At 43.0% G+C, this 18,852-nt stretch overlaps 2 protein-coding genes across 5 annotated transcripts; both read left to right on the top strand.

Moving 5' to 3' along the window:
- Positions 1–709: 709 nt before the first annotated feature.
- Positions 710–2,323, top strand: LOC131401267 (protein BEX1-like). Its single transcript, XM_058536406.1, has 3 exons — positions 710–804; positions 1,228–1,320; positions 1,686–2,323. Exon 3 carries the CDS (start codon positions 1,691–1,693, stop codon positions 2,075–2,077), a length of 387 nt encoding a protein of 128 aa, XP_058392389.1. The 5' UTR covers positions 710–804; positions 1,228–1,320; positions 1,686–1,690; the 3' UTR covers positions 2,078–2,323.
- An 8,899-nt stretch (positions 2,324–11,222) lies between these two features.
- Positions 11,223–16,571, top strand: TCEAL5 (transcription elongation factor A like 5). 4 transcript variants are annotated; one of them, XM_058536403.1, is made up of 3 exons: positions 11,223–11,314; positions 12,624–12,858; positions 13,337–16,571. In XM_058536403.1, exons 2-3 carry the CDS (start codon positions 12,842–12,844, stop codon positions 13,986–13,988), a joined length of 669 nt encoding a protein of 222 aa, XP_058392386.1. In that variant the 5' UTR covers positions 11,223–11,314; positions 12,624–12,841; the 3' UTR covers positions 13,989–16,571. The 4 variants fall into 4 exon arrangements, with proteins under 4 accessions (XP_058392386.1, XP_058392388.1, XP_058392385.1 ...); XM_058536405.1 differs by having other exon boundaries at positions 11,235–11,444; positions 12,624–12,691; positions 13,342–16,571; XM_058536402.1 differs by having other exon boundaries at positions 11,235–11,444.
- Positions 16,572–18,852: the final 2,281 nt, after the last annotated feature.

Below are 18,852 nucleotides of genomic sequence, written 5' to 3'. Positions count from 1 at the left end.
CCCTTCCTGGTCTGTTTGCGCCATCCTCTTATGTTCCAGCCAATGCTCCATTGCTATTCGAAAGGTGGTTCATGGCCAATATTTTCAGAAGTGAATGCCAGGTATATCTTCCTAGTCTGCCTTAATCTGGAATCTCCCCTGAAACCTGTCCACCATGAGGGACCCTGCTGGTATTTGAAATACCCATGGCATAGCTTTCAGCATCACAGCAACACCCAGTGCCACAGTATGACAACCAACAGAGGGACAGATGGGTAATGTGGTTCCCTGATGGGGAAAAAACCCGTGGCCACCGCGGTGAGAGTGCAGAATCTTAACCACTAGACCACAACTGTGCATTTTAGTGGAAGGAAAATGGAGAGCATTGGCAGCAGAAAGGACAGCATGTGGAAGGAGGCTTATCTTGGGAGCAGAGGAGGGGAAGAGCCAAGTCCCCAGAGAAGAAGTGGCAATGGCCAAGAGCCTCCTGAGAAGATCCTGCCCTTCCCGGGCAGGCGGAGAAAAGCCCAGGAATACACAAAGCAGGGCGCGCATTAGAGCCCAGGATGGTGCTGGAGGGCAGGTGGGCCGGGAGAGGCGCGCGGACCGACTGACTCGGCGCGACGCCGCGGGGCGGGAGGGGCTCTGCCGCTCGCGCGGACGGAGGCCTCACGTGACCGGCCCACGCTGACTCGCGCGCCTCGCGCTGGCGTCAGACCCGGCGTCACTCGCTGCCTTCTCGGTCTCTGCTCCCGGTAGCCCTGAGGCCGTGCGGGCGGGCGGGCGGGGGGTGGCCACGAAAAGTAGGAGGCGGAGGGGCAGCAGGTAAGGGATCCGGAGGGGGCTCCCTGGGGTTGGCGCGGGAGAGCGGACACGGCCTGCGGACCCTGCCAGGGGGTCCGGCTGCCCCGGGTGCAGGTGCGCAGAGACCGCAGCCCCACGTCCCCGCGGCCCCGCGTTTGGCCGCAGAACATGGTGGGCCTTTCCTGTGTGGAGGGCTGCACGGCCCCGAGGCGACGAGCCTTCGGAAACACCTGCCTCCCGCACCACCGCGAGCTTTGGCGACACCCCGCCCCGCCCCCGTCCTTCTTGGTGTAGAAAATGGTGGTCCGCGCGCGGGAGGGCGGCTGGCACGGACATCTGGGCTGGGGGCAGGAGACGCAGGCCGGGGGGCCGGGGCCGGGCGGTGGCGGTGGCCGGTCGGCGCCGAGCGCTTGGCTGCAGCAGCTCCCGCCCCCGCTGCCCCAGCCCGGCCTTCTGCAGGTCTGCGGGTCTGAGTGTCGCGGCGGCGCGCTCGCGGCGAGAATCGGGAAGAGGAGGAGACGGCAAGGATAGGCCCAGGTCGGTGCGGGGACAGTGGCGGGGACGGGGGTGGGGAACGTGTGGAAAGCCCTGAGACCCCAAGTCCTCTCCCCAAGCCCGTCCTCCATTTTGGTGCCTGCAGGGGCCTGGGGATGGATCGGCAAGGAAAATGGTGGGTTTGGGGCGAGGGAGGGGAGGGGAGAGAAGCGAGAGGGAGGGGGGAGAGCTCGGACTGGGGGCCCCCTAGAGGGCGTAGGGAGCCTCTCAGGTGGGAAAAATGAAATTTAAAAAAGTCTTTGGAATCCAGGGCTCTGAATCTTAAAAGGTGCGTAGTAGGGCCTCTGTCCTCGGTGCTGATCAGCCGACCAAGAAAATAGCCCCTTCTCTCGTCTCTTGTCTCCTAGGAGCAATGGCGTCCAAAGAGGAAGCAGCAGTAGAAAATCTCAACATGGCAAATACCAAGCAGGAAAATGAAAAAAAGGATGAAAAGGAGCAAGATGCTAATAAAGTCGAGCGCTGGGCCCTCCCTTTGGAAGCTGGTGAATATTGTGTGCTTAGAGGAAATCGTAGGCGGTTCCGTGTTAGGCAGCCCATCCTGCAGTGTAGATGGGACATGATCCAGAGGCTTGGAGAGCCGCAGGCAAGGGTGAGACAAGAGAATATGGAAAGGATTGGGGAGGAGGTGAGAGAGCTGATGGAAAAGCTAAGGGAAAAGCAGTTGAGTCATAGTTTGCGGGCAGTTAGCACTGACCCCCCACACCGTGACCATCATGATGAGTTTTGCCTTATGCCTTGAATGCTGATGTTTTCCCTGATGTTGATAGGGAGACACCTGCTTCCTAAACTTACATGTTTGTGATATACTTTTGTTATAAACCTTTTGGTGTTACTCGTTTCTGGTGGGTCTCCTATTACCAGCTTCTAATTGAATGTTGTGTTTTTGACCCAGTCTGTAAGATTCTGTAAGCAAGGGAGTTTTACCTATTGCATGGAAAGATGCTCATTATATATTGTGAAGTTAATAAAGCAGTTTAAAAAAACATTCTCTGTAGTCTTTTTTACTTCAAATCTGATATATTCTATATATGAACACACAGTCTAAGAGTATATAAAGTAAAAAGGTAAAGTGTTCATCTCTTTATGGTAGAAATATGAATAATTTTTATTCTCGTATTATTTTTCAAAACTGAACACATATTACTTAATGAAAGAGCTGATCACCTGATAAAAGCAATGTGAGCACTTACTAAACACTGTGACAGAATGTCAGTTTTAGCTTACCTCTGGATCTCTTATTTAAAAATATAAACCTAATAATGATGTTGCCTTGGAGTGTGCTAAGTAGGTGAGATACATATGTATGAAGACAGTCTTGTAGAAATAAACTTAGAAGTTAGGATTCTAGCACAGAAGTTGCCAAGGACAGCCCATGAGCCAAATCGAGCCTACTGATTATTTTATTGGAAAATGAGCTCAGACTAAATTTTACATTTTTAATGGTTGAAAAAAATCAAGAATACTTTGTGAAGTATAAAAAGTATATGAAGTTCAAATTTTGGTGTCCATAAAGTTTTGTTGGAATACAGTCATACTCATTAATTTATATAATGTCTATGGCTGGTTTTGCACTACAGTGGCAGAGTTGAATAGTTGTAAAAGAAACAGTATGGCCGCCTGCAAAGCCTACATATTTATTATCTGGCCCTAACAGAAAAAGTTTGCCAACCCTTGCTCTAGACTACAACATCACAATAGCACTTAGGAAAACAGGGAAAGGTGGATAGGCAGGTGAAAACATCATGTAACACAGCAAACCCCAGACATCATGAATAAGATGCCTAAGCAATTTCAAAGCCCTCCCTCTTCTAGGTGCTTGAGACACAAGGCATATTCATGCACAATAGAAGTTTATAAAGAGAAAGGCTAAAGTTGAAAAGGCATGAAAACGGATGAACAGAGAGGCTTATGCCCTACCACACTTCATACTCTTTGATTGCCAGTGTTAGCACCAGCTTCTGTGGAAAACAGAAGTATCCTGGCTTCACTGGCCTAAGAACATTTAGTAGTTCATGAAAAGAAACTGGATGCTCACATGTGAACCCATGGCATATCGTGATAGAAGGGTAGACATGCATATGGCCAGAAAAGTGTACATCTCTTTTGTGTATAGGCAGATCCAAGTTGCTCTGTCAACCTCAGAGAAGGATGGGTTTAGGATTCTAGTCTCTGGAGAGAGAGCCCTGTACTAACCAGCTTCCCTTGGCTCTGAACAGAATGTTTGGATCTGAAACGGCATCTGAGGGAGTAGCATGTGAGTGATCAGGCTCCACATAAAATGCTCAGGCAACAAACAACCAGCAGAAGGTGAGCAAAAGGCAGTAAGGGAACAGGGCACGAGGTTCCCTTGGGGGGAACAGCCATATCGAAGGTTCTGGCTCCATTTGCCTATTTATATCATTTCTATATGTTATGTGGTGAGCGTCTTTTTCATCCTCAGAGTGGCCATTCTCCACAAAAGTGATAGACAAATTCTTGCCATAAATACCTAAAAATCTAGCAAAGGGAAGGCAATGAGATTAGGGAGTGTTCCCTGGTTCTCAAAGAAAAAGGATGTTCAAGAAGGAGGTTTGAAATGTAGATATGGATTGGGCCATTGGAGTTTTAGCACACCATGTACATTTAGTAGATATTTGATGAATGAAAAACTGAACAAGATAAGTATGGATCTAATGGTATTTAGCAAATGATAAACAAATATACATGTTTGAATCCTTATGTATTTCTAAGAAAATTGAGATAATTTTGAGACAGATAATATCTCATAACTTTTGAATAGAAATAATCAGTTTTTTTTCCTTAAAAAATTCAAGTCCATTGAAGGAAATTCAGAAAATAAACTTAAGGGCCACCTTGTGAGCAAAGAAACACTGCAGTTCGAACTTTCTAGCCAGAGACAGAGCAGGGAGAGTGCACAGACACTGGACTTTTCTAGGAAATCTAGATAGCATAGGAAATGAACTTTGGTTAGAAGTGAAATAAAGCCTTCATGATTAATTGTCATTTAAAACATCAAGCCACATTTATGCTTCAAATGAGAATGGAGTAACGGACTGGATTTACCTCCCTAACGGAAACAACTAAAAGCTGGACAAAATATATGAAACCACAGTTTTCAGTTATTGAACATCAGACAGTGGAGGGCAAAGTTCCCTGAGAGGGAAACAAATAACATGAGCCTTCTGATTGTCCCCAGCTTACTGTGTATTGTAGGATTTATAACATATGTGGAAGTAAAAGTTGTGTCAATAATAGCACAAGGGCCAGGAGAGGGGGAATGGAAGGACACAATTTTAAAGTTCTTATTGTATATATTGGTATCACTTGAAGATAGATTCTGAAATGTTAAAACTGTATATTATAAGACTTAAAACAACCATGAAAAAAGTTGTAGTTAATATGCCGACATATGAGATAAAATGGAATCTTCAAAACAGTCGAAAAATGTTAGAGGAAAAAGAGAATAAAGAATAGATGGGACAAATGGAAACAAATAGCACATTAACAAAGAGATATTGCCTCACATCTGTTAGAATGGCCGTCATCAAAAAGACAAGAGATAACAAATGCTGGTATGTTTGTGGAGAAAAACGAAACCCTCGTGCGCTGTTGGTGGGATTGTAAATTGGTACAGTCACTATGAAAAACAGTATGGAGGTTCCTCCAAAAATTAAAAATAGAACTATCATATAATCCAGCAATTCCACTTCTGGAAATATATCCAAAGGAAACAAAAACACTAACTCGAAAAGATATCTGTGTCCCCATGTTCATAGGAGCATTATTTACAACAGCCAAGACATGGAAACAACCTAAGTGTCCATAAATGGATGAATGGATAAAGAAGTTGTGGTATATATATATGTGTGTGTGTGTGTGTGTGTGTGTGTACAATGGAATATTATTCAGCCATAAAAAAACGTGTAAATCCTGCCATTTGCAACAACATGGATGGACATCGAAGGCATTATGCTAAGCGAAGTAAGTCAGAGAGAGAAAGACAAATACTGAATGGTCTCCCTTATATGTGGAATTTAGGGGAAAAAAAACCCCAACAAACTCAGAAAAAGAGATCAGATTTGCAGTTACCAGAGGCAGGGATGAAATGGGTGAAGGTGGTCAAAAAGTACAAACTTCCAGTTATAAAATAAATAAGTCATGGAGATGTAATGTATAGCATGGTGACTGTAGTTAACATTGCTGTATAATATATAGGAAAATTGTTAAGAAAGTAAATCTTAAGAGTTGTCATGATAAGGAGGATTTTTTTTTCTTTTCTTTTTGTTGCATTTATGTGAGATGATGGATGTTAACTAAACCCATTGTGGTAATCATTTCACAATATATGTAAATCAAACCATCATGCTGTACACTTTAAACTTATACAATGATGTATGTCAATTATTTCTCAATAAAACTGAGAAAAAAAGGTGGAAACAACTCAGTTGTCCATCGACAGATGAATGGAAAAATAAAATGTAGTATATATATAAAATGGAATATTATTCAGCTTTAAAAAGGAATGAATTTCTGACACATGCTACAATATGGATGAACCTTGAAGACATTATGCCAAGTGAAGTAAGCCAGACAGAAAAAGACAAATATTGCATGATTTCATTTATACAAAAATCTATAGCAGTCAAACTCCTAGGGATAGAAAGTAGAGTTGTGTTTGTCAGGGGCTGAAGGGAGAGAGGAATGGGGAGTTATTGTTTGATGGGTACAGAATTTCAATTTGGGAAGATGAAGAAAGTTCTGGAGATGCATGGTCGTGGTGGTTGCACAACAATGTGAATGTACTCAATGCCACTGAAGTGTATACTAAAAAATGGTTAAAAGGGCAAATTTCATGTTACAATAACTTACACAATCTAAAAAAATTTGCAAGTCAAGCTCCTAGGCCCAACATTGCCTTCAAATTCTATAAGCATCTAAGCCTCCTTATAATACCAAAAAGCCACAAAAACGTGACTCATCAACCCAAGTAGATATCCACTTGGAAAGGATACACAGGCCCACATCCCAGATGACATCAACCCCAACCCAGAAGCTCACTGCTGGAGATGATGTTTCTTCAGATGATATTGTCCTAGTCTAAGACCTCACCCTTGGAGATGACTTTGCTCCCTCCACAGAGGAAGACTTCATCCCAGACACTGAGACCATCGTCCCAGCAATGCCTATGCGCTGCCTTTCCTAAGATACTGACAAATTGGACACAATATGTTTATTGCTTTTCTTCCTTTGATATTAGTGATTCTATTACATTTCCCAAGTTCATCGCATACTTAACTCATGACCCTGATATATGCTTTGCTCTCTGCCAAAAGACACCTCTATGCTCCTATGCCTAAAAGTAAATCTTATAAAAGTTATTACTATTAATGCCATTCTAAAAATTAATGGAGATTATTGCTTTCTTCAGGAAGCAACTATCTCCTAGACCACACCTCAGCCACCTAGTGAGAGAACCTCCCACTCCCCAGCACTTTGTCCTACTCCTCCCCTCCAACTTTTCACCATTATCTCCTGTACTGTATCTCCGACCATGAACACTACAATTGTCCCTTCTCCTTGGCTATAAATACCACTAACCTTTTCCATATAGTTTACTAAACTATCAGTTTAGTAAACTGATACCTTCCAACAGCATAACTACTGGACTTGTCACCAAGATATTTTTGTCATATAAATGTATAATTCGCACTTATAACACATTTTAAAACTTTACCAAAGATGTTTTACTAAAGACCCTGAAAATTTCAAATCTGGTTTCTGGGCTAATGCCCTATAAATAAGGAACTTGGTTATACCTGGCCTACAAAGACTCCTTATTCTTCCACTTGTTTTCCTCCTACATGCTTTCATAATAAAATGTTTTCTATGCTGTTTAGGGCAACTTATGCCCTATTCTCTGTGAGTCTCCTCAACTATTCAGACCACTCAAATATCCCAAATAATCAAGCTCAAAAGGGATGTCAAGACATCAAGGTATCAATTGTAATATATTTTTTGTAAAAATGCTGTCTTGACTCAATTTTGAGACCCTGGCTAGAGGCCAGTCAAGTACCTTCTTGAGCAGCTGATGAAGTCCATGCTCCAACCACTTCCCTGATCAGGCGTTCACACTCTGAGACACTGCTCCAACCCTAATCAGGGGCTGGGTACCAAACAACTAGGGACAATCTCTATACCCTGGAGACTGAGAAATTATTCAAATTAGCCAGTCCACAGGGAGCCAGAGAAATCTAGCTAATCTCACCCCACTTGTAATACATAAGCTGCCCCTTAGAGATCCAACTTGCCATTATCCAGGACTAACCCAGTGTGGCCCTGCCTGGCAGCTTTTTCTCTTTTGGAGCTATAAGTAACAAAGAGTTCTGCTTTGTATCTATTTTGGTGACAGTGTTGTGTCCTGCCATCAAAAGAATCTTTAAATTTACAGCTATAAAAAATTAACTCACACAATATACAAAAATTAACTCAAAATGGATCAAAGGCCTAAATATATGAGCTAAAACTTTAAAACTCTTAGAAGAAAGCAAAGGGGTAAATCTTCATGTCCTTGGATTTGGCAGTGGATTCTTGGATGTGATACCAATGGATTCTTAGATATGAACAACAAAAGAAAAATAGATACATTGGACTTCATAAAAATTAAAAAACTTTTGTGAATCAAAGGACACTGTTAAGAAAGTGAAAAGACAATCCACAGAAAAGGAGAAAATATTTGCAGATCATATATCCAATAAGGGTCTTGTATCCAGAATATATGAAGAACTCTTACAAGTCAACAACCAAAAGACAAACAATCCAGTTAAAAAACGGGCAAAGGACTTGAATAGATATTTCTTCTTAAATATCCAATAAGCACATGAAAAGATACTAAATATCATTAGTCAATAGAAAAATGCAAATCAAAACCACTTCTCACCCACTAGAATTACAAAAATCAAAAAATGGAAATTAACAATTGTTTTCAAGAATGTGGAGAGATTCGAACCCTCATACATTGCTAGAAAGAATGCAGAGTGTTGCAGCCACTGTGGAACACAGTTTGGCAGTTTCTCAGAAACTTAAACATAGAATTACCATATAACCCAGCAATTCCATTCCTAGATATCTACCTAAGAAAAACAAAAACATACATTCACACAAATACTTACACAGAAATGTTTAAGGCAGCACTATTCACAATGGTCAAAAGGTGGAAACAACCCAAGTATCCGTCAACATTTGAATGAATAAAGTCAAAATATGATATGGACATGCAATGAAATATTATTCAGCCATAAAAATGAATGAAATACTGTACATGCTGCAATGTGGATGAACCTTGAAAACATTATGCCAAGTGAAAAAAAGCCAGATACAAAAGGTCACATATTTTATGATTCCATTTATAAGGAATATCCAAAATAGATAATTCTATAGAGACAGAAAGCAGATTAGTCATTGCTAGGGACTGGGGGAAGGGGAGAACTGAGAGTGACTGCTTCATGGATATGGGGTCTCTTTTGCAGTTGATGAAAATGTTTTGGTACTAGATAGAGGTGATGGTTTCACAACATTGTGAATGTACTATATGCCACTGAGTTGTACACTTCAAAATGGTTAATTTTTATGTTATGTTAATTTCTCCTAAAAAAATAAAGATAGTCCTAGTTGAAAAAAGGTGTATATAAAAGTACATTCTCGGGGCCGGCCCGGTGGCGCAAGCGGTTGAGTGCGCGCGCTCCGCTGCGGCGGCCCGGGGTTCGCTGGTTCGGATCCCGGGCGCGCACCGAAGTACTGCTTGGTAAGCCATGCTGTGGCGGCGTCCCATATAAAGTGGAGGAAGATGGGCACCGATGTTAGCCCAGGGCCGTCTTCCTCAGCAAAAAAAGAGGAGGATTGGCGGATGTTAGCTCAGGGCTGATCTCCTCACAAAAAAAAGAAAAAAAAAAAAAAAAAAAAGTACATTCTCTAGGCCATTTGGCCTTCAATTTTTTTATATTACATACCTCTTTGAGCATCTCATGAAAGCAACGGATCCTATCCTAGGTAAATGTACACACCCAGTAAAAATGTATATATCCTATCCCTCCCCCAGCACACACACATGCACATCATTTTGAACATAATTCCAGGGAATTCATAGGTTTCTCTAGTTAAGAATGCCGGAACCCAAGAAGTAACTGCATTCCTTTTAACATAGCTCAGCTGCCATTTGTCTCTTCCCCTTTCTGTCTCATTCCCAAGTAGCTTCCTCTCCTTCTCCTCTCTGTCTTTTCTCTACCTCATAGCTTCTGCTTCTTCACGATGTCAATCTGCTCCCATATCAGGGTTTCCCAGGTTCCTAGGGTACAGATCTTCTTTTCATTAGTGTACATACTCTACTATCTCTTAAACATATGCAACTTTGCATACCATTTCAGGTGGTCCCCAGACTTCTTAAGTTGAAAACACCTGGTCTAGGTCAATCAGTATGGTCAGCATGTAAGAGTTCTTTAGACACTGGCCTAAATCTGGCTGAGAGGACGTGAGGGTGGGTGTGGACTGGCAGTTAAGACACCCAGCAGGCTGCGCCACCTAAGTCAGGCGGTAGGCCTGATAAGGTCAAGGAAGCTTCCACCTAGGCACTGTGAATAAGGGCAGAGAGCAGGTAGGTCTGGAGGCTCTTCCCCCAACAATCACTTCCCCAGGCTTTATGGAAACCATCTGCTGCAGGGATATAGAAGGGATCTGTTCTGGTTTCCAGTTGTCAGAACAGCATTCATATCTCTGCTGGGGTTGAGTTACCTCTGTGGGAATTTGGGAGAGGGAGAGAAGGAGCCAAAGGCATTTACTTAGGTCACCACCTTGGTCACCTCTCCATGTATATTTTTTCAGTAAGCAACAGTCAAGTGCTTGAATGCAAAGGATGAGAGGCTCTGGAAGGTGAGAAGGGGTCAGGAAACAGCATATTCCTCCCTTCTTGACAGGGCAGGGAAGATCAGACCATGTCTGCATCCCTCAGATCCTCAGCTGCCTTTGCCTACAGCTAAATCTCTAAATGAAAATCGCCATGGGCGAAATTTTCAAGACTGATATTGTGTCAGCAGTCATATTCCAGCAAGTCTACTGAGCACTCAGCCGTTGTTTGGGAACATTAAATACAGGTGTTTTTAGTAGAACATGACAGAGTCAGCTATTTATGAAAATTAAAAAAAAATTCTTTTGTATGTAGGCAATTGAATCCATTTTCTATACAGTACAAATTAATGTTATGAACTTAACTTGGTCTCAGAATTTTGTAATCTTGTTTTTTTCCTGTATATTAAACACGTTCTTTCCCTCAAATGAAAATAGCTTTATTTAATTTTTTGCTTATAAGAATAACACATGCTGAGGGAAGTAAATTAAATAAAACTGAAAAAAAATTTAGAATAATATAAAATCCCTATTTCAACTACCTGCTTCCCTACCTGACAATCCACCCTGTACCTATTATATGAAGGTACAGAGGACAGGAGGAATGAGCAGTGGCTGAGTGGAGAAGTAGATTGAGGGGGCAGGTGCTTTGAGATCAAAGGAGAGAAAGAAAAAAAATTTCTCGGAGATGTACCAATGACCAGTAGCCCTAGGAGAAGATGCAGCCCCTCCCTGATAAGACAGAACAAAAACATACCACAGGGAGAAGGGGCCACATTTGACCTCTGGGATTTGCGAAGACCAAAATGAGTGACATGGCCTCATGCTGCAAGGGGAGGGGACGGAAGGGGGGCGAGGCGGAAGGGGGCTAGTGAAAGGAAGAAGTGGGCTGGCTCCTGACGCACTTTCTACTAGTGGGAGGGGAACTAGGGACCCGAGCCCACTGGTGACGTTTCCCTCACGTGATCAGGAGCCGACGTGTACAGAAGTCCCTCTCCTCCAGGTACCAGCTCCCTATTTCCGTGGAGGAAGATAGATTTTAGACTGAGAGACAGGGGTCAATTGCCCTGTAGCCCTGCAGGTCGGTAAAAGACGGAGGGGGTGGGGACCCCTGGGGTAGGGTGGTAACGGCCAGAGGCTACAGAGGATCCGGTCTGCTTTCCAGATGCCATCTCCTTCCCATCCCCATTCATTTTGGCGCAGAAAATTGTGTGAGTGTTGGGGGAGAGGTCTGGGTACCATTTCTTATTTCCCTGGATAAGTGCGGGTTTATGGCAGAAAGAAATGTGAGGAAAAGGAGGCATCTCCCTGGGATGGCTACAAATCCAGCACCGGCTGCGGACCCGTGGAGTGGGGGTGTCAGAGAGCAAAGACCAGAGCAGATCCAGGACTGGATTCTCTTTACCTCTTCCCTGATGCCCATCTGTATGGTGCAAGAAATGAAGGGCTTTGTGGGAGGAGATGGAAAGGGGCCAGGGGTTGAGAATGGGTACCAGTTGGGATCTCCTAGGAGGCAGGCAATCTGCCAGCCACCTCTGATGGAGGTAGAGGGCCGGGGGCCAGGGATGGCGCGGAAATGGCCTGATCCCTGCCGGGCCGCAGAAGAAGGGCACAGCAGCCTGTGAGCCTGGGATGGGGAGGGCCGACCCCTGGCTAGGCCTGCATTCTCTCTCCACATTCCATCGATTTTGGAGCCGGAAATTGTGGGCTGCAGGGTGGGGGTAGAGGGCCAGAGGAGTCCGGGGAAGAAGAGCAGAGGAGGGGGACAGAGGTTCAGTCTGGAGATCAGTTCCGCATTGTGGAGATGTGGCTTCTGAATTAGGTAGGGTTGAGAGGAGGTAACATGGACCAAAAAATTTTACTGAATTTGGAAATAATTTGTCTCTTGCATTGCAGAAATATGTGGTCTTTCTGTGTATGTGAAGAGGGAGGGGGTGGCAGGAATGCTCTGGACATTTCTGCCCTGCCCCCTGACTCTACCATCACCATTTTCAGAGAAGTGGTGGGCTTTGTACAATCTGGGCACCGTGGAGTGGGGGTGGGTTGGGAGGCAGAGACCTGAGCACAGCAGGATCTGCTTTCTGAACATCCCTGTCCTGAGCCTCACTCATTTTAGTGCAAGCAAAAGTGAGACAGAAATTTGGGAGGAGGATTCAGAAACATAGAAACACTTTGGAAATAATCTTTCTCTGCCATTGTCCAGTGGTAGAAAAATGGAGGCTGTTAGGGAGGGGCTGTAGAGGGGGATCAGGGAAGCAAAGGAAAGGTCAAGGGGGCAGCAGAAGTTGGTAAAATTTTGACAACAAGAGTCTGAAAAGAATCAGTGTCCCAGTTGCCAGTCATTCACTTCTCAGTCACTCATTCACCATTTGTCTCCTGTCTCTCTACAGGTCTTCGGGTCTGTGGTTGTAGGCACCAACCCAGACAAGAAAAGGAAAGACCTGCAGGATCAGCGCAGGTCAGTGGGTGAGGGCAACTGCCCCAGAATCCCTGGGAGTAGGAGTGACTTAAGCCTGAGCAGAAGTTGGAGAGGCCACTAGCTGCCACCCCTCCTCCAAGCCTCCTTATTGCAGTCTCAGAACACATGGCCTCTGGATGCTAAGAAAACATGGTGCTTGATGGCTGGTGAGGATAAAGGGGAGAACAAGGACGTGAGATACTCTGTGAAGCCCCTTGAGGATATTAGAGTAGCCCTAAAATCTGAGAACTGACCATTGTTCTGCTGTGTCTGCAGTTCTGTAAGTCTTACAACTACAGGCAAGAGAAAAAAGGAACTGGCCTGTAGGTCAGTGTAAGTTGGGACTATCCAGTTAAAATTGTTATGGGCATAGACAAGGCCAGAGCAAAGTTTGGGGACAAACCTGCTCTTACACACTTCTCAGCATGCCCCACTTAAATGTAGGGGGAAGCGCCTGTGGAAGTTTCTGCAAGGTTGGCTTATGTAAACATGTTTGAAAAGGAAAGGAAAAAATGTATGGGTGGGAGTGCACCTGGAAGTTGGGGTAGGGTGGGGAAAACCTTAAATCATAAAGGCAAGTACTATCAGGACCTGTATTCCACCACCTAAGTCCTCAGTCACCTTTGTTTCCTCTTTGTCTCCTAGGACAGGCAAAGGAGGGAAAAATCTCAACATGGAAAGGGTCTACAAAGAAAATGAAGGAAAGCCAGAAAATCAAGGAAACTTACAAAATGAGGGAAAGCCAGAAGATGAAGTAGATACCGAAGATGAAGGAAAGTCAGATGAGGAAGAAAAGCTGGAAGTGGAGGGGAAGCCAGGGCACAAGGGAAAGCTCCAGAATGAGGGACAGCCAGATGATGAGGCACAACCGGAAGATGAGGGAAAGCAGGACACACAGGGCAAGTCTGAAGATGAGGGAAAACCACACGGCGGCGAGGGCAAGCCAGAATCCCAGGCAAAGCCGGTGAGTGAGTCGCGGGCTGCCGAAAAGCGCCCGGCTGAAGATTATGTGCCCCGGAAAGCAAAAAGAAAAACCGACAGGGGGACGGACGACTCCCCCAAGGACTATCAGGAGGACCTACAGGAAAGGCATTTGGGCGGTGAGGAGATGATGAGAGAATGTGGAGATATGTCAAGGGCTCAGGAAGAGCTAAGGAAAAAACAGAAAATGGGTGGTTTTCATTGGATGCAAAGAGATGTACAGGATCCATTCGCCCCAAGGGGCCAACGAGGTGTCAGGGGAGTGAGGGGCGGAGGTAGGGGCCAGAAGGACTTAGAAGACGTTCCATATGTTTAATGCCTTTGGCCTCTAATTCTGATTTCTCTGATGGGAATATTGCCAACCCTGCTTTCCCTGGCAGGCATTTGCCAGGCTATGTGCTTTAACCTTAAGCTGATACTTTGCTTTAGGTGTCACTCTTGTTACCAGCAGCCTTTTGATCCAACTACAGTGCTCTGTCTGTGAGTAGGGGATTTTCACCCATGTGCATGGAAGAGATGTTCATGGTACATTGTAAAATAACAATAAAGAGAAAACAGTTTTCAGAACCGCATATACAGCATCAGCCCATTTTTGAAAAAAAAAAAAAGTTGCATAATACGTCCATGCACAGGGAAAACTATGAAACTGAGTAGATCAAAAGAGAAATAATTGTTTTCTCTGTGTGGTGGCAGTGGAAGAGATTATCCTTTTTCTCATCTGTACTTTTTTCCCTAAAAAACACAGATTAATTTTGTCATACAATAAATAATAAAAGATTAAAAAATAGAAAAATACATACCAAGCAATCAAAATAACTGTTCAGTGAGCTTATGAAGGCAGTGGAGGCACTTAAAAATTCTTGGTGTCAGGATGTAAATGATGCATAAAACTCTGATTACCTCTAGGACTCAAAGCTTGAGGAATCAACCTGGCAGTGATTACAGACCCATTGCTGTAAGGACAGTCTTGTCATCTGTGAAATGGGGACAAAACTTGCCTTCCAGGGCTGTGGAGAAGATCAGATGAGGTATCGAGTGTGTGAACTGTGTTGAGTTGGCTCCTGCCCTCTCCCCTGCACTTGCAAGACCAGAACCCTGTCAGGCGTTTGGGGGAGGGCTGAGGGGGCTCTCACCTGTGCCCAGGAATAAGTCCAGACAGCTGAAATGTGGGTGCCCCTCTCCCCTGGGTAATACCATGACTGAGGGCACTGTGCCTCTTCTTATGGGTCCTGCACCCTCCTGAGGGCCCCACTGCTGCTGCAGGGCTGGAATCCTTAAGGTAACAAAGCACTTTTGGTTTCCCTGGGGTCCCTGGTGAGTTGAATCCCCACCATGTTCCCTACTGAACTATAGAAAAGGTCCCTCTACTCACATTACAATTTTATTAATCCTGACACGAAATGTAGAAAAATGCTTTGTAAAATCTTAATGTATTTTCTAGCTGTTATAATTACCCCACTAGACTTGCCCTTTTCAAACCAAAGAATTTATCTTACTCATTTTGGTACTTACATAGTAGAAGCTTAAAAAATCAATACATTAATTATTGAGTAAGAAGGCCTTAATTCTTGGCTCAGTTCTGTCCCTAATTGAATATATAGCCTTGAGCACGTAATGTCATTCTTTAGCTACTGAAACTTGCAACTCCAAAAGGAACACAGCAGGAGAGGGTTATACCACAATTCATTGCTAAATGATTGTAACATTGCATATGGTAGTGTTTCTCAAAGTTTGTTAGCTACTAGCAGACCACCTGCATCAAAATCACCTAGCTATCTTGCAGAATCCTGGACCCCGCCTTAGATCCAATGTATCAGAATCCCTTTTGACTTGTCTGTGTGTGTGTGTCCTTTTTTAGCTCAATTTTATTTTTATCAAATGGATACATGTACAGAATATTAAAATCCAATAGTGTAAAAGAATTTATTATCAAAAACTGCAGTCTGCCTTGCTATTCTACATTCCCACTCTCCAGAGGCAACTACCATAGATGTTTGTGGTTTCTTCTCATATTTACCTTCATATTTCTGAATAATATGCTTATGCTGCTATTTTTTTAACAGCTTTATTAAAATGTAATTCACATACCACAAAATTCACCCATTTAAAGTGTACATTTCAGTGGTTTTTAGTATATTAACAGAGTTCTGAAACCATCACCATTGCCTGGTTCCAGGACATTTTCATCACCCTAAAAAGAAACCTCATAGCCATTAGCACATAATGGTGTTCCCATTCTCTCCTCCCCCCAGCACCTGGCAAACACTGATCTACTTTCCTTCTCTATGGATTTGCCTATTCTAGACATTTCATATAAATGGAATCATACAATATATGACCTCTTGTGTCTGGCTTCTTTCATATAGCATGTTTTCAAGGTTTATCCACACTGTAGTATGTATCAGTACTGAACATTCATGTACATGGTTTGTGTTTTTTTGCCTTTTAAGATAAACTTTATTGAAAAGTCAAATTATAAAATTTACAAGTACAGAAATGATGGTTCTGCCTTAGTTTATTATGTAGATAATATCAGAGCATGCTAATGTTTATGTCCAAAGCTGCTTTAACTTCACTTGAATGCTTTGATTCCTTTTATATAGAGGCACTCTAAATTTAATGTATTTGTGTCTGGTTTAAAAAAAACAAAAGTGTGTAGTATTTGATACACTAGTTAATCATTTCTGCTGGAAGAAGCAAGGATAACTTTTTTCAATTTTTTCTTTCTTTTACTTAAAAATTTATTTCCAGTTTTATTGAGATATAATTGACATACATCACTGCAAAAGTTTAAGGTGAACAGCATGATGGTTTGACTTACATATGTTGTGAAATGATTACCTGAATAAGTTTAGTTAATGCCCATTATCTCATATAGATACAATAAAAAGAAAAAGAAAAAAAAGAAAAAATTTTTTCCTTGTGATGAGAACTCTTAGGATTTACTCTTTTAACAAATTTCACATATATCATACAGCAGTGTTAACTTTTTGCATGTAAATATGTTTTCAGTTTTCTTGGGAAATACCTAGGAGTGGAATTGCTTAGTCATGTGGTAACTCTACATTTAACTTTTTGAGGAACTGCTAAATTGTTTTCCAAAGCAACTGTGGCATTTGACAATCCCACCAGCAGTGTATACGAGTTCCAACTTCACATCCTAGCCCCAGCACTTGTCATTGACTTTATTTTTTATTATAGCCATCTTAGTGGGTATGAAGTGGAATCCCGTTGTGGTTTTGATTTGCATTTCCCTAATGGCTAATGATGTTGAGCATCTTTTCATGTGCTTATTGGCCATTTATATATCTTTGGAGAAATGTGTATTCAAACCTGTTACCCATTTTTATATTGAGTTGGTTGTCTTTTTATTGTTGAGTTGTAAGAATTGTCTATTTTGAACACAAGTCCCTTATCAGATGCATGACTTGCAACTGCAATTTCTTGACTTGTTAACTTTAGTCATTATTTATTGACCCTCTGATATGATAATTGAGTAGTTCTCTCTTACCACCATAATTCCCACTATCTATTGCCTGCCCCCTAATATAGCTTTACCACATATAATGTGTATTTTAACAAGCATTCCAGTGATTCTGTGGCTTAATTCTGAGGACCATTTATGTGTTTGTTAGGTTAGGCTAAGCTTATGCTAGGATAGCTACCAACTCCAAAATATCAGTGGCTTAACACAAGTTTATTTCTCAAACTTCATGAGGATTCAGGATGGAGAGGTTCTGCTCCCCCTAGTTTCCCAGAGATCCAAACTAATCATGATACCACTGCAGCAGAGAAAAAGAGTATATGGAGATCTCACACTCATTTTTCTACACTGTGATCTAGAAGTGATATAAAGCACTGCTGTTCACAGTCCATTTTTTCATATCTCTGTCTCTTAATTCTGACAAACAATTCTGAGAGAGGTGATACTATGTCCTTTATATAGGAGACTGAACTGAGGCTCAAAGAGTGTAAGTGATTTATGCAAGGTCACATATAGGTAAGCGGAAGAACATAGATTGGAACCTAGGTTTATCTGGCTCTAAGACAATAATCCTTAACTAGTTTGCTTTCTTAAACCCAAGAATTTGAATTTTATCTTCACCATATTGCCCAACCAATCCTTTAGGATGTCAGAATACTGGTAATGATTCTTCAGATGACAGACCCAAAGAGCAAGGCTCACAGTGGCGTTGCTTCCTCCACCATTAATGCCTTAAAAAGGCATTTCATGCTAGTTCACAGCTTGACTGCCTTGGCTCCAAAATCATGGCCTGTACCTACAGTGCATGTGGGTATTCAGACAGATGGTAACAACCATTTGCTCCTGAGTTGGAGGACCACATGCCTTTGCAAGCTCCCTTTGCCTGGGATCTCCTGTACTTATGGGCTGGGCTGACTCAAACATCAGAAACATTGCACCAGGCAGATACAGGACTGAAGTCACCACACAACTACTAGAACAGGAACAATCAAGGCACTTCTGGGAGTCTGAGCAATGTCAGTTGGGGTTATTGTCCTAACTGCATATCCATCCCTATTGTTCTGGGGGCTATTTCACCGGACTCTGAGAGAAGGGTTTAACTCTTCTACTTCAAACCCAAATTATCTGGTCAAACCCAGGTTGTAGCTGGCTCTGAAAGGGAGCAATGCTTTAAAATTTTATGCTATGAAGTTTTATTTCTGGGGCCAGCCCCATGGCTTAGTGGTTAAGTGCGCACACTCTGCTACTGGCGGCCCGGGTTTGAATCCTGGGCGTGCACGGACGCACCTCTTCTCTGGCCATGCTGAGGCGGCGTCCCACATACAGCAACTAGAAGGATGTGCAACTGTGACATACAACTATCTGCTGGGGCTTTGGGGTAAAAATGGAGGAGGATTGGCAATAGATGTTAGCTCAGAGTCGGTCTTCTTCAGCAAAAAGTGGAGGATTGGCATGGATGTTAGCTCAGGGCTGATCTTCCTCGAAAAAAAATGTTTTATTTCCATCCCTACAAAATGCTCCTTCATATCCCAAAGCGAAAGAGGACATGAAAAAAATGCAAGGCTTTATGACTAACAATAAGGAGAGTTCCTGTCATTGGGGACTATTGAACCTATCACCTGTTCATGTTGAGCCAACAGACAATGGCCAATGTTGCTAAGGACAGCCATATAGTAAGAGATATCTACTTTGCTTC

This window comes from Diceros bicornis, chromosome X, assembly GCF_020826845.1.
Source record: "Diceros bicornis minor isolate mBicDic1 chromosome X, mDicBic1.mat.cur, whole genome shotgun sequence".
Taxonomy (NCBI): Eukaryota; Metazoa; Chordata; class Mammalia; order Perissodactyla; family Rhinocerotidae; genus Diceros; species Diceros bicornis.
Note: the sequence above shows the minus strand (reverse complement) of the source record. Positions and strands in the feature narration are given on the sequence as shown.

Coding starts and splice junctions, on each gene's coding strand:
- LOC131401267 (XM_058536406.1), top strand. CDS start 1,691: ATGGCGTCCAAAGAGGAAGCAGCAGTAGAAAATCTCAACATGGCAAAT.